This window comes from Phalacrocorax aristotelis, chromosome W (genome assembly GCF_949628215.1).
Source record: "Phalacrocorax aristotelis chromosome W, bGulAri2.1, whole genome shotgun sequence".
Taxonomy (NCBI): Eukaryota; Metazoa; Chordata; class Aves; order Suliformes; family Phalacrocoracidae; genus Phalacrocorax; species Phalacrocorax aristotelis.
This window is the reverse complement of record NC_134310.1, coordinates 29185074-29198202: the sequence shown is the minus strand read 5'-3', so window position 1 is coordinate 29198202 and position 13129 is coordinate 29185074. Positions and strand designations below refer to the sequence as shown.

The 13129-nt window shown below is 64.2% G+C and overlaps 2 protein-coding genes across 2 annotated transcripts; both read right to left on the bottom strand.

Annotated features, from left to right (window-relative positions):
* Positions 1-67: 67 nt before the first annotated feature.
* Positions 68-2976, bottom strand: PLVAP (plasmalemma vesicle associated protein). The gene is made up of 6 exons (XM_075077110.1): positions 2472-2976; positions 1956-2046; positions 1159-1748; positions 700-823; positions 499-577; positions 68-380 (listed from the first exon to the last, which is right to left on the bottom strand). The coding sequence occupies exons 1-6, from the start codon at positions 2847-2849 to the stop codon at positions 374-376; spliced, it is 1269 nt and encodes a 422-aa protein (XP_074933211.1). The 5' UTR covers positions 2850-2976; the 3' UTR covers positions 68-373.
* Positions 2977-7043: 4067 nt separating this feature from the next.
* CCDC194 (coiled-coil domain containing 194) lies at positions 7044-11463 on the bottom strand. Its single transcript, XM_075077694.1, has 8 exons — positions 11112-11463; positions 10902-10965; positions 10116-10185; positions 8963-10045; positions 7834-7930; positions 7497-7629; positions 7225-7305; positions 7044-7053 (listed from the first exon to the last, which is right to left on the bottom strand). The coding sequence occupies exons 4-8, from the start codon at positions 9290-9292 to the stop codon at positions 7044-7046; spliced, it is 651 nt and encodes a 216-aa protein (XP_074933795.1). The 5' UTR covers positions 9293-10045; positions 10116-10185; positions 10902-10965; positions 11112-11463.
* Positions 11464-13129: the final 1666 nt, after the last annotated feature.

Below are 13129 nucleotides of genomic sequence, written 5' to 3'. Positions count from 1 at the left end.
CAGTCATGGCCTCTGCACCCCCCCCCACCCCCCCCCACCCCATGTAGGCATCCAGGCACACATGTGGTGAGCTGTGTCGGTGCTCAGGGCCGGCTTTATTTACAGCTGCCAACCGCCCCATCTGCAAGCGTACGGGTATGTGCACGGGGGAGGCGAGGGTGCAGGAGGGGACAAGCACGGGGGCTCGGGGAAGGGGACAGGGGAGGGTGGCCCTGGCCCCCGCCGTGCTGGTGAGCCCCCCCTGGGCAGGGAGAGGATGGCGTTGATGCCGGCCGCTCGCTCCAGGTCGGGGTTTGCCATCCGTGCTGCAGGAAGCACCTCCTGGGCTTGTCCTCGAGCCCCTCGCCACTATTCTCTGTGCGCTGCTCAGCCATTAGCCACTGCGGAGAGGGCAGGATCAGGCCCCCACCCCCGGCACCGCTTGTCCCCGGCGTCCCCAGCCCTCTCTGCCCGCCCCCCCCTCCAAGCGCACCGGGCTCCCGCGCCAGCCCCCCTCACCTGGGGTTCCGCAGGGTGGATGTGTACTGCTCCATGATCTTCTGCACCGACTGCTGGATCTCCTCCGTGTTGATTTTGCCTGGTGGGATGGAGCAGCGGGGCCTGAGCCAGGCTGGGTGCCGAGGGGGGACGGTGGCCCCCAGTGGGTCAGGGGGGTGCTGGTCCCGCAGCAAGCCCCCCCCCTTCTCCCCCAGGACTCACCCATATTCCCAAATATGCCCTGGTTCCTCAGAGCATCCGTGTAGGTGCCCATGTTGGGGAAGGGTCCCAGCCGCACGCTGCCCCCCGGCAACCGCGAGCCTGTGATGTCGAAGAAGGCGTCCATCTGTGGAGGAGGGCAGGGGGTGGGGGTCAGCGCCGGCGCCGCTGCCCCGCTCGGCACGGCACCTCTGGGCGAAGGGGGCCTGAGGGTGCTGCAGCGGCTTGTCCCTGCCCGGGGCGCGGCCGCAGCCGTGCAGAAGCGCGTTTGCAAAAGGAAGAGGCACGTGCGAAAGAAAATGCGTGTGCAAAGGTGCGTTTGCAGAAGTGCACGTGCAAAAGAAAGGCGCATGTGCAAAATTGCACGTGCAAAAGAAAGGTGCACGTGCCTGGCCTCGCGTGTTCCCGGCGCGGCCGCAGAGGGTGCCTGGGGACATCCCCATGCCCCGGCAGCTCCCTCACCTTGGAGCCCATGCAGATGTTGAGCTGATCCTTGAAGTACACAGCCTGTGTGGCAGCTTTGCTCTTCTCCTCCAGCTCCTTGCTGAGCTGCTCCTTCTCCACCAACAGCTTCTTTTTCTCCTCCTGGCCGCCCTTGACCTGCTTCTCAACGTCCTGCAGCCGCTTCTCCAACTCCTGCTTCTCCCCGGAGCAGTTGATACGACAGTGGAGCAAGTTCATGTCGCAGACGCTTTTCCCCACGTATTTGGTCTCCCGCTCCTGTTGCCAGAGGAAAAGCCCCTCCGTCTGCTGCGTCAACCAGTTGAGCTGCTCCTGGACGGTGTCGCATCTGTACTGGCGGTCCGTCTCCTTGATGCGCTGGAAGGAGTAGCTCATGTAGGATCTCAAGGAACTGCATTCGTGCTTCAGCAGCTCCAGGTTGGATTTGGTGGACTCGCAGATGGTCCTGGTGGTGAGCAGCTCCCGCTGGCAGCTCTCCTGCTCCTGGGTGGCTTTGGTCAGCGTGGCACCCGCTTTGCGGCAGTTTTCCTCCAGCTCCTTCTTGGCCAGGGTTGTCTGGTCCAGCTGGCTCCGCAGCAGCGCCTTGTCAGCTGCAGGGGATGGGGGCACGAGGTTGGATGTCATGGTTCCCCCCCCCACCAACTCCCACCCCACATCTTGGGGTGACACACCTGGCTGGCCCAGGGAGGGGGCAGACCCCCTGCACAGGCTGCAGCGGGTCCCTGAGGGGTGCTGGGGGTCCCCAGGGGGATGGGTGGGGGGTGTCCAGGGTGGGGGGCAGCTGGGTTGTCCCTTACCACTGCAGCTGGCGTTGATGAGGCTGATGGTCATGTGGCACTCATCCAGCTTCGTCTTTTGGTAGAAAATGATCTTCATCATCTCCTGTAGCTGAGGCAGGAGGAGGAAGAGGAGGGAGTCAGAGCATCCTGCAAAGACAACCCCCCCCCCGGCATCGCCTCGCTCCTTCCGCATGGTGGTGAGAGCGCTGGGGGCTGGTGGGGGCCGGTGAGGGCAGGGGGCCGCAGAGGATGGGGGGGTGGGGGGGCTGCGAGATTGGAACCTCCTCAGCCAGCAGCCGCCTCCGGGGTGCCAGGGCTGAGCCACCCCCCCCTCCCCGGAGCTGGGATGGAGCACATCGGCATCGCCCGCAGGCTCTGCCACCCGCTCCACACACACCCTCTTGTCCATCCCTGCCAAAGCTGGTGGGGCTGAAGCGAGGTCCTGGCTCCTTGCAGCACCCAGCACCCATGGGTGGGTCGCTGCCCCCAGTACCTGGGGGGCTTTGCTTTCCCTCCCTGGGCGGGGGGGCTCACCTTGGGGATGGGGTTGGGAGCCAGGGTGCTATTGCACTTATCCAGGTCCTGTTGCACCTTCTGGGCGAGGGCTTGCAGCCCTTGCTTCTCCTTGAGGGTGGCGTTGAGGGTGCGCGTCAGGTTGAGGTTCCTCCCGCTGAGGGTGATGATCTTGCTGTAGCGATCCTGCAGCTGCTCCTCCAGCAGCCGGAGGTGCGTGTCGGTGCCTGCGTGCGCGTTGCCGTACACCATGAAGAGCACCAGCCCCAGGATGATGAGGAATTGGATGAGGGAGGTGAAGAGGAAGATGTACTTCACGTAAAACCCACAGTCCCGCTTGGGCATCACCTCCTTGGCCTCCAGACCAAACTTGGCCATGGCGTAGCTGCTCTTCTCCATCCCGCCGCTGCTCTGCGCACCCCACCCCGTGGCAGCCCCTTTCAACGGGACTGCCAGGGCGGAGTTTGCTCCCACTGTTGTGTTTATATTACTCTATTTAATACTTCCTTCTGCTGAGCTCCTTCCTGCCTCTCCGGATGCTTCAGACCCAGCAAGTTATCAAGACACAGCTTCTGTTTGCAGGAGGACTATTGTTCCTGGTTGCTAACAGACAGGGGTGAAGCCTGGGACCCCGCTCCCCGCTCCCCGTGCCAGGCCCGGTGCTCCCCCGGGAGCAGCTCTCATCCCGAAATAGCCCCTGGCACGGCCGGCACCGGGGATGCCTGGGGAATGAGTCCCCAGGGGTGGGCAGGGTGGGCTGCGGCTGCCGGTGCTCACTGGTGGGGTGATGGAGGAGGATCCCGCTGCCCGCACTGGGCGCCGTGGGTTGGTCCTGGCACCACGTCCTCATGGTGGGACGGTGGCACGTGAGTCACCGTGTCCCGATCCAATGTTGGGGAAGGTTTCGGTACGATGCCAAGGACAAGATTAAGACACGGAATAGGGTCAAATGCCGTGCAACCTTTCGACTTTATTTTGGTGAGTGAAGGGGTGAGGACCGGGTAGAGCGGGTGATTGAGAGAGAGAAGGAAAGGAGGAGTGTGCTCCAGTGGGTGAGAAGAGGGGCACGTTGGGGGAACTAGCTACTACCACTCCGAGTCCGATGATGGAGAGCAGCTCTGTGGGAAGGGACCTGGGGGGCCTGGTGGGCAGGAAGCTCAACATGAGCGAACAGTGGCTGCTGCGGCCAAGAAGGCCAACGGGATGCTGGGTTGCATCAAAAAGGGCATCACCAGCAGAGAGAAAGGAGCCATCATCCCGCTCTACTCAGCGCTGGTCAGGCCACACCTGGAGCACTGTGTGCAGTTCTGGTCCCCGCTGTACAAAAAGGATGTGGCCAGGCTGGAAGGGGTCCAGAGAAGGGCCACCAGGATGATCAGAGGACTGGGAAGCTGCCGTACGAGGCTAGGCTGGGAGAGCTGGGCTTGTTCAGCCTTGAGAAAAGGGGGCTCAGAGGGGATCTCATCACCACGTACCAGCACTTAAGGGGCAGCTACAAAGGAGACGGAGACTCCCTTTTTACACAGAGTCCCATGGAGAGGACAAGGGGGGATGGACACAAATTGCTCTTGGGGAGATTCCGATTGGACACGAGAGGGACATTTTTCACAGTGAGGACAGTCACCACTGGAATAATCTCCCCAGGGAAGGGGTTGGCTCGGCCACGTTGGACACCTTCAAGAGCCGTCTGGACAGGGCGCTGGGCCATCTTATCTAGACTGGGCTCTTCCCAGAAAGGTTGGACTGGATGATCCCTGAGGTCCCGTCCAGCCTGGGATTCTGGGATTCTGTGATGTCCAGTCAACAGAGCCTCTACGTCCAACCTCTGTGTCCAGGTGCCGAAGCGTCCACAGGAGCAGGTTCCGAGGGGCGCACGGGGTAGGAGGAGGAGCCCCCCGCCAGAAGGTGCATGTGGTCCTTCTTTTTTACTTTTTAGGGCCCTGCGCAAGCGCAGCGTGTGCCTGCGTACGTGCAGTTCGTGCTCCTGCTTTTCGCACCCTTATTTCTGCGCGGGCACCTGGTGGTACTTGTTTACAGAGCTGTGTGCATGCAGCCCGTTGGAGGCTGGATGTCAGAGCCAGAAAATGGTGACATAACGGCAATGTCGAGGCAATTCCAGTTCCATAACTGTCCTTGACATACCGCCAGACCCCGCTGCTCACCCGGCTGGGGGCACGCAAGGACTGATGCTCCACGTCTGCTCCCCTGACCCTCACGGGCAGGGGAAGGATGCAGCCAGGCCTGGGCTTGCAGGTAGGGTGGCAGTGGGCTGGGGTGGGGGTGTGGGATGAAGCCACTGGTGGGAACCTGTGGCCTCAGCACCCGTGGGTGGTGCCACCCTGCAGAGCCACCATCCAGCCACAGGGCCCGGGGACCCACTCCTGCTCTCCATCCCCCCCGTGGGGACATCTGCTGGGCGGAAAGCAGATGGTGGAGGGGAGCAAAGGGCAAATCCAGACCTCTCTGTGCCCACCTGCAGGACCACTGGGTCCCCAGACTGCCGAGGAAGACCCAGCTGAGCACGTGCAGTACGGGTGGCCCTGGCCCTGTGGGAGGATGGCCACCCATGCCAGCATCGCTGCCAGGGTGGCTCAGCCCAGTTGGGCACGGTTGGAAAGAACCGCAGGTTTGCAGCCATCTCCCCCATCCAGCTCCAGGTCTGGGGTCCCCCGGGCCTCCCCGCTATGCTGGGGGGGATCCTGGGGGGAATGAGGGCTGGCTTGGGGACAGGCTGGGGACATGGAGGGGGGTCCTTAGTGCAAAGGGGTCACATCGGTGTGGGCAGCACCACGGCAGGGACTGGAAGGAGGGGGGATGCTGCCCCTCTGACCCTCAGCACCGGTGCCCACAGGTGGGGTGTCTGGGCTGCAGGACTGGCACCCCAGGTCTGGGCTGAGCTGGACCACGTTTGGCTCCCAGCCACGGCCATCACCACCCTGTCCCCATCCCGTGGGAACCCTGGGCTGGGCTGGTGGGGCTGGCTGTGCCTGGGACACCCCCCCGCCCCAGCTCTTCAGGATGCCCAGCCTGGGATGGGGGGGCTGGCTGGGGGGGCTGAGGTGTGGAGCAGCGCCGGGCGCTGACCCCGAGCCGCTTGCTGTTTCCTGCCTTCTGGCTGCGCCGTGGTCCCTGGGGACCAGGAAGTGTCTGCGATGGCTGGGACGGTGTCGGTCCTGAATCCATTCTCAGCTACTGACGTTTCCTTCCTGAGCTGCAAATAACCGTGAGTCACCCCCTGGCTCCCCCCGGCCCCACCGTGGGGACACTGCCGGGGCTCAGCCGGACCCCATAACCCTGGGACCCCGGTGTGTCAGTGGCTTTGCTGGTCGGATGCTCCCCCTGACAGCCCACCCCACGGGCTCTCCGCAGCCTCTCAAGGTCACCAGGGTACCCGATGGGGTGTCTGGCACCCCTGGCGCTGCAGACCCTGTCCCATTTTCCAATTAGCTGCCCAGCTATAATTAATCCTTCCCATGGGTTGAGGTTGGGCCATGGGAATGGCTCTGCCCCATTCCCCTCCCTGCCCCAAGCTGCTGCGGGGCTGGGGTGCCCACTTTGGGACCCATGGATTTGGGGTGCGGCAACAGGGCTGGTGTCCCCCCCACGTGGACTCCACAGCCTGGGGAGCCCTGAGACGAGCAGGGGCTGCCTGGCAGAGGCACTTTCACCTGGAAAGCCGCCTGCCAGCACCTTTCCTGGCCCCCCGAGCCGGGGGGCATGGGCGGCAATCCCCCACGGGGAGCGCAGGCAGGAGGAGGCCGGATGCCTGCACGCGGGCTGCCTGCCCTCTGCACAGGATACCGCGGCGGCAGCGGCAGGAAAATCGGCAACTTTCCTGGAAACTTTCTTCAAAGCGGATCAAAGATGCTGGGAAGCAACTGCAAAACAGCAGCAGCTGATGATCCCCGTTCCCCCCCTGCCCGCCTTGGCCCCAGGGCCCTGGCTGGGCTCCCCCAGGGTGCCCGTGGGGTCCCTGGCAGAGCCGGGTCGTGCCCTGGCAGCTGCTGGGCACCGCGGTGCCGGAGCCCAGTAAAGCCCTGGGGTGCGTGTGATGCCTGAGTTGGGAAGAGCTGGGCTCAGGGAGAGCAGGGAGACGGCCGCACTGGTGGCACGGGGAGACATCCCAGTGAGCAGAGCAGTCTTTATTGCCCAAACGCCTGCCCAGTCTTCCCAGTTTCTGGAGCTGGTTGGGAACGTGGCATTAAACCCTGGAGCTGACTGAAGAGCAGCTCCGAGCAGTCGGTGGGGAAACCATCCCCTGGTTGAGCTAAAACTCTGCCCAAAAGCTGGACAACCCAACCCTCCGGTCCCGCTGTCCTGCTGCGGCGGTGGCATCGGGACACACGGCGGGGTCGGGACACACGGCAGCATCACGACAGGCGGCAGGATCAGGACATGCGGTGGGGATCAGGACACCGGGTGACCACCAGCATCGTTCATCTGGATGCGCTGGCTCTGGTCAGACACGGCTGCTGCTGGGTCCCAGTGCTAAGGGGCGCTGTGGGACTGGGAATGATGGGTTCAGCAGGGTGGGGGGGGGCCCGGCCCCCATCCCCACGCAGGGAGGGGGTTGGGGGGGGTGTCTGTGGGGCTTCAGCCCTTCCTGCAAAAGAGGGGAAGGCAAGGAGTCAGTCCATGCACGGCCCCCGTATCCTGCTCCCCGGGGACACCAGTGACAATGGCACATCCCAGGAAGCGTGCCCGTGAGCGCCCAGGCTGGCTGCACCGCTGAAGCCCCCTCCCCATGCAAGCAGGGAGCACCCACAGAAAGTACCGGGACGGGGGGCACCTGCGCCCAGTCGATCGTTCCCTCGCCCGCCGCCGCAGCGCATCGACCTCGGCCGCGTAACCCCGCCTGCGGGGAGAGCGAAGCCGTGTGAGGGGGGTCTCCCTGCCCTGGGATGGGGGGACAGAGGGTCCCCAGGGGGAGGGAGGGACAGGGCAGGGTGCTGGTGGGGCTGGAGGGTTGGGGTCAGGCTGGGTGCAGGGCTGGGGAGGGTGGATGCTTTGGGGTGCCCAGCCCATGGCGGGGGACGAGGACCTTACAGGGTGGCCTCGAGCTCTTTCTGCCGGGCCTCGCACTGTTCCCCCCGTGCCCGCAGCACTCGCCGCTGCTCCGCTGCCTCCTCGAGCCGCTGCCGCAGCCCCAGCACCTGCTCCTCACCCCGCGCCAGCTCCTCTGCGGGATGAAGGGCACAGTGGGGTCACCCGCGCACCCCAAACCCCAACACCCCAAGCCTGCCCCACTGGGCATTGCCCCCAAAAGGCGTGCGGGTGTGGGAACCCTGGGTGGGCTCCTTGCGCAGGGCGCTGGGGGACCTGCGCTCCATGCCACTGCCCCCAGGGGACGGACAGAGGGATACAGGGTCCAGACAGACGTCACCTTGCAAAGCCGCCTTGCCGCGGGCCAGCTCAGCCTGTTCGCGCCGCAGCCCCAGCACCTCGTCCTGCAGCGCCGTCGCGTTGGCCTCCAGCGTGGCCTGGGCAGAGGGGACACGGCAGCGTGGGGACAAGGGTGGGCAGTGGCCTCCTGCCTCTCCATCTGCTGCTGGAACCCCCCTCCTCGCCACCTCCCCGTGTCCCCAAGCTGTCCCCATGCTCCTGGAGGCCTTGGGTCCCCCCGTCATGTTTCTTGAAGGGGTAAGGACATAGATTTGAGGGAAATCTCTCTTCTCTGGAGTGATGGCTCAGCCAGAGCCTGGTGAGGATGCTGGTGCACCAGGGATGTCATGGGAGCCCTAGGCCACTCAAGCACCCATGGGTGGCATCCCCCGTGCCTCGGAGGGGATACGACTCTCCCCGGCCGGGTCCCCGAGGGGCTGCACAGCCCAGCCCCACTCCCGGCGCCAGCCCCGGGAAACCAGAGCACTTTTCCAGCCTCTCTGGGCCATTGTTCGGCCGGATGAGCCTGGAGGGGCGGTGGGACCTGGCTCTTCCTCCGGGCTGAGGCCGTGGTGCTGGGGCCAGGCCCTTTCCCAGCCGGGGCCGCAGCTAAAAATATCTGGGAGGAGAGAAACAGCAGCTCCGCACCGGCTCCGGCCTCTGCTGCTGCTTTGGGATGGGGTAATTATATGTGTGCGGAGCAGCTTGGTCACGGCTAAGAATAGCTGCCCCTAGCCGGGCATGGGCGCCCGGGCAGGGAGACAGCGCGACCAGGGCTGTGCTGAGGGATGGGGAGCAGCTGGGGCTCCCCTTTTGGGGCACCCATGCAGGAAGGCGGCCGTGCACCCCCAGGGTGCTGCCAGTCCCCCTCTCCCAAAGCTGCCTCTCCCCCTTCCCGGCTCGTCTTTGCAGCCAGCCTTTGCTCTCGGGGGATTGCTTGTCTGCAGCATTCTTCCCATCAGTGCTGGGGCTTTCCATGAGCATGGCCAAAATCCCCCCAGGGATGAAGCGTCTCTTTGGTCTTGGCTACAGAGGTCCCCCAGAAACCCCCCTCCCCGCCCCAGCATCGCTCTCCCCTTGCACGCAGCTGGGTGGCCAAGGACCCCGTCCCCATCCCCACCAGCACCTACCGCCCGCTCCCGGCAGGACGCCAGGCTGGCGTTGAGCTTCTTGCCATTGCCACGGGCCTGGGCGATCTCCCGCCGCAGAGCATCCTCCACCCGCGCCCCCGCCGCCGCTGCCTGCTGCAGCCGGGCTCGCTCCCGCTCCAGCTCGGCCACGCGGTTCCCCAGCTCCCGGCTCTCGTTGGCCGCCCGTTCCCGGCAGCCCCGTAGCTTCCCCACCGCCTCCGAGCGCCACACCATCACCGCCACCGAGACGGTCACGGCTGCCACCAGCACCAGCAGCACCGCGCACAGTCCCAGCACCTTCAGGGTGGCTTTGGGCACCGTGGGGTCCATACCGGAGGGGGGACACAGGGCCGCTGACCTGCTCCGGCGGCGGCTGCCCGGGATGTGCCAGTGTCCCCGAGGCAGGTTGCTCCCTGGCTTGCTGTAATTGCCGTGTGTGGGTTTTTCTCACCAAACACCGCTTTGGGCTGTGGTTTCTCACAGGTCACAGCCCAGAATAGACTTTGTTTGTGCTGGAGGTGGGAGGACACTCTGCCCCTGCGCCCGGCCACGGGTCACAACTGCGGGGATAAGTGGGGATGCAGCCTGGGTCTGGTGGGTGCCGGGGATGCTGAGGCTGTCATCCACCTGAGGGGTTTCTGCAGCACCCTCTTGTCCCCACTGTGCAGCAAGGCTGGGGCTTTGGGTCCCCAAGAGCTGCTGAAGCAACAAAACACTGGATTTTCACAAGTTTATATTGGAAATTGGTTAAAAATCACCTGACTGTGAAGTGCCTGTGGAACCCTCAACACTGCGTAGCCCTGTGTGTAGCACAGTGCTACATCTCTGTCCCCTCCTGCCCGCCCCCCATCCCCTCCCTCGCCCTGGGCACAGCCTTTGGTGGCTGGAGGGAAATCGCCCCACGATGGAGAATCAGGGAGACCCTTGTTCCTGCTGCTTTGGGCTCACAGGAGGAGCATCCTGGGGAGGAGGAGAGCCAGGAGGCTGAGGGACACGGCCGGGAGCCTGCTCCCACCTGAATGCTGGCTCTTCATGTCCTGGAGCTGCTGCTGCAGGAGCTGGTTCTGCAGCTGGAGCTTGTCCCTGGGGGGGAAAGGGAGAGTCAGTGACAGAGCACCAGGCTGGGAGAGGCGAGGGGCAGCGCGGGCATCACCTGTTGCTCTGCAGGTCCCTCAGCTGCTCCTGCTGCTGGGCCACCTCTGCCCTGAGCACCACGTTCTCCTCTGCAGGGAAGCGACGGCAGGCAGGGATCAGGGTGGCAAAGGGGACGGGGATCAGTGTGACCCTGGGGATCGGGATGAGGGAGGCCCTGGGGATGGGGATCTGGGTGGCCCTGGGATGGGGACAGGGATCAGGGTGTCCCAGGGGATGGGGATCAGGGTATCCCATGGGATGGGGATCAAGGTGACCCTGGAGACGGGGATCAGGGTGGCCCTGGAGATGAGGATCAGGGTGGCCCATGGGATGGGGATCAGGGTGGCCCAGGGATGGGGATCAGGGTGGCCCTGGAGACGAGGATCAGGGTGGCCCAGGGGATGGGGATCAGGGTGGCCCTAGAGACGAGGATCAGGGTGGCCCATGGGATGGGGATCAGGGTGTCCCATGGGATGGGGATCAGGGTGGCCCTGGGGGCAGGGATCAGGGTGGCCCTGGGGGCAGGGATCAGGGTGGCCCTGGAGACGAGGATCAGGGTGGCCCAGGGATGGTGATCAGGGTGGCCCATGGGATGGGGATCAGGGTGGCCCTGGAGATGGGGATCAGGGTGGTGGCCCTGGGGGCAGGGATCAGGGTGGCCCTAGAGACGAGGATCAGGGTGGCCCAGGGGATGGGGATCAGAGTGGCCCTGGAGACGAGGATCAGCATGGCCCTGGGGGCAGGGATCAGGGAGTCCCAGGGGCCATTTCCAGTGCCCACACCCCCCACCCTGCCCAGGACTCACCTTGCAGCTGGGTTATGTTGGTGAGTGCCTGATTCAGCTCCGAGCTTCTCCCCTCCAGCGCACCCTGAGCACAGGCAGAGGGAAGGTGCTGGAGACTCCAGCTTGGGCACTCCCTCGCACCAGCCAAACGCAGCCAGATCGGGGCTGGGGGCTGCAGGCTTCCCCCTGGGGTCCTGGCCCCCCACCCACCAGCAGCACCCTGGCACCTACCAGCTGCTTCCTGCAGCTGTCCCACTGCCTGTGGGCTTCATCGAGGGACTGGTTGGTGACAGCCAGCACCTCTTTCAGCTCCGCCAGCCCCGCCAAGTTGTTTCCCACCATTGCAGAGCCCGTGGCCTGCTGGCAGAGCATGGTGGGAAGGGTTACCGCCAGCACCACGACAGCCACCCAGAGGGCCACAGCTACGTATATCTTCCAAGCTTGCTTGCCTGGGGGCAGCTGGCAGGGGCTGTAGCCAGCCATCCCACCTGCGCTGCCCTCCCTGGGCAAAAACATGCGGGGCTGGGTAGAAGCTTGAGGTTTCCCGCAAAATTGAGCTGTTTCGTTTTTTTTCAGGGTGGGACTTTCCAGGAAATCATGTGGTTGATGAGCGCGCAGCACCCGAGGAGTTGAATGGCTGCTGGGCTGCCAGAACCTCTCGCGGGGCTGGCACTGTGCCCTTGCCTGCACCGGGGCCGCTACAGGCAGGTCATCCCGGCCCCGTGCCCCAGGGAGTGGGGGAACAGAGCTGGGGGACTGTGGGCGCACGTGCAGCCCCGTGGAGCTACCAGTGGGACCAGTGGTCATGGCAGGTGGGACACGAGAGGGCAGAGCATCTCCCAGGGCAAGGGGTGATGGGGGTCTTGGGGGGGACGGGCAAAGATGGGATACCCAGAGCATGGGGTGCCTGGGGTATGGAGAGGTGTGTATGTGGGCCCGCTGCTGACCGAGGTGGGTGCCCTGGTGATGCGGGATGCAGAGAAGACAGAGGTCCTTCGCTTTGGTCTTCACTGCTCGGGCTGGCCCTCGGGCATCCCAGCCCCCAGAGGTGAGAGGAAAATCTGGAGACGGGAGGACTCCCCCTCGGTTGAGGAGGGTTGGGTTAGAGATCGGTTAGGCAAACTGGATCCTCCCAAATCATAGAATCACAGAAGGGTTTGGGTTGGAAGGCACCTTTAGAGGTCGCTAGTCCAACCGCCCTGCAGTGAGCAGGGACATCTTTAACCAGCTCAGGCTGCTCAGAGCCCCGTCCAGCCTCACCTGGGGTATGGCGTAACGAGCGTGGAGTAACCAGGTTATGGGGTACCTGGGGTATGGAGAATTAGGGGTACAGGGTACTCGGGGTACGGCATACCTGGGGTACAGGGTGTGGGGTAACTGGGGTAGGTGGCACCAGTCTGCCAATCCTTCTGCAGCACAGCCTCCCCCCCTCGCCCAGCCCAGTTCTGCCCAGTGCAGCCGTGCTGGCTCCGGCTGGGCAAAGGGGCTCTGCTGGGGCCAGGATCCAGCCCTGGCTTCTGGCAAGTGCTTGGCCCCGTGATGTCCGCGCCGGTCCAGGCTTTCACGGGATGATCCCATCCAGAACACTCCTCGGCTGCTGTTCAGGAGGGTTTTTGGCAGGGGGGGAAGAGCTGGCAAGGGGAGGAGGGTTAGAGGGTGGGGAAGGGCTGCGAGCCCTCCGCTCCCGTCCTTGGGGAGCAGCATCGCGGTCCAGCCACCGCATGGGCTGGTTTTTGGAAAGCTGGGAGCGGGGCTGAGCCAGCGCCTGCTCTGCTTCTGATGGGGAGAAATTCGAAACGCTCTTTTTTCCAGGAGTTGTCCTAAAATCCTGGGGTTTTTAATGCTTTTCCTGCTGCCATTTCTCTGCAAGGAAACATCCCCTAAGCAAAGGCAACATCGGCTGGTCCATCGCTGCCCTGAAGGACCCCAAAGCACTGGGGGGATGGGGAGAGGCACCTTTCTGGGTCCTTTCCCGGCCACTGCTTGGGGCTGGGAGGAGGTGGGAGTGCACAGGGATGCGGGATATGGGGTACGGGATGCGGGATGTGATAGTTGGATATGGTATACGTGATATAAGACATGGGATGTGGCTATGGGATGTGCGGTATAGAATTCAGGGTGTGGGATGTGGGATGCAGGGTATGGGATACAGGGTGCAGGATATGGGAATATGGGATATGGGTTGTGGGATGTTGGATGCAGGATATGGGATGCAGGAATATGGGATACGGGATGCAGGGTATAGGATA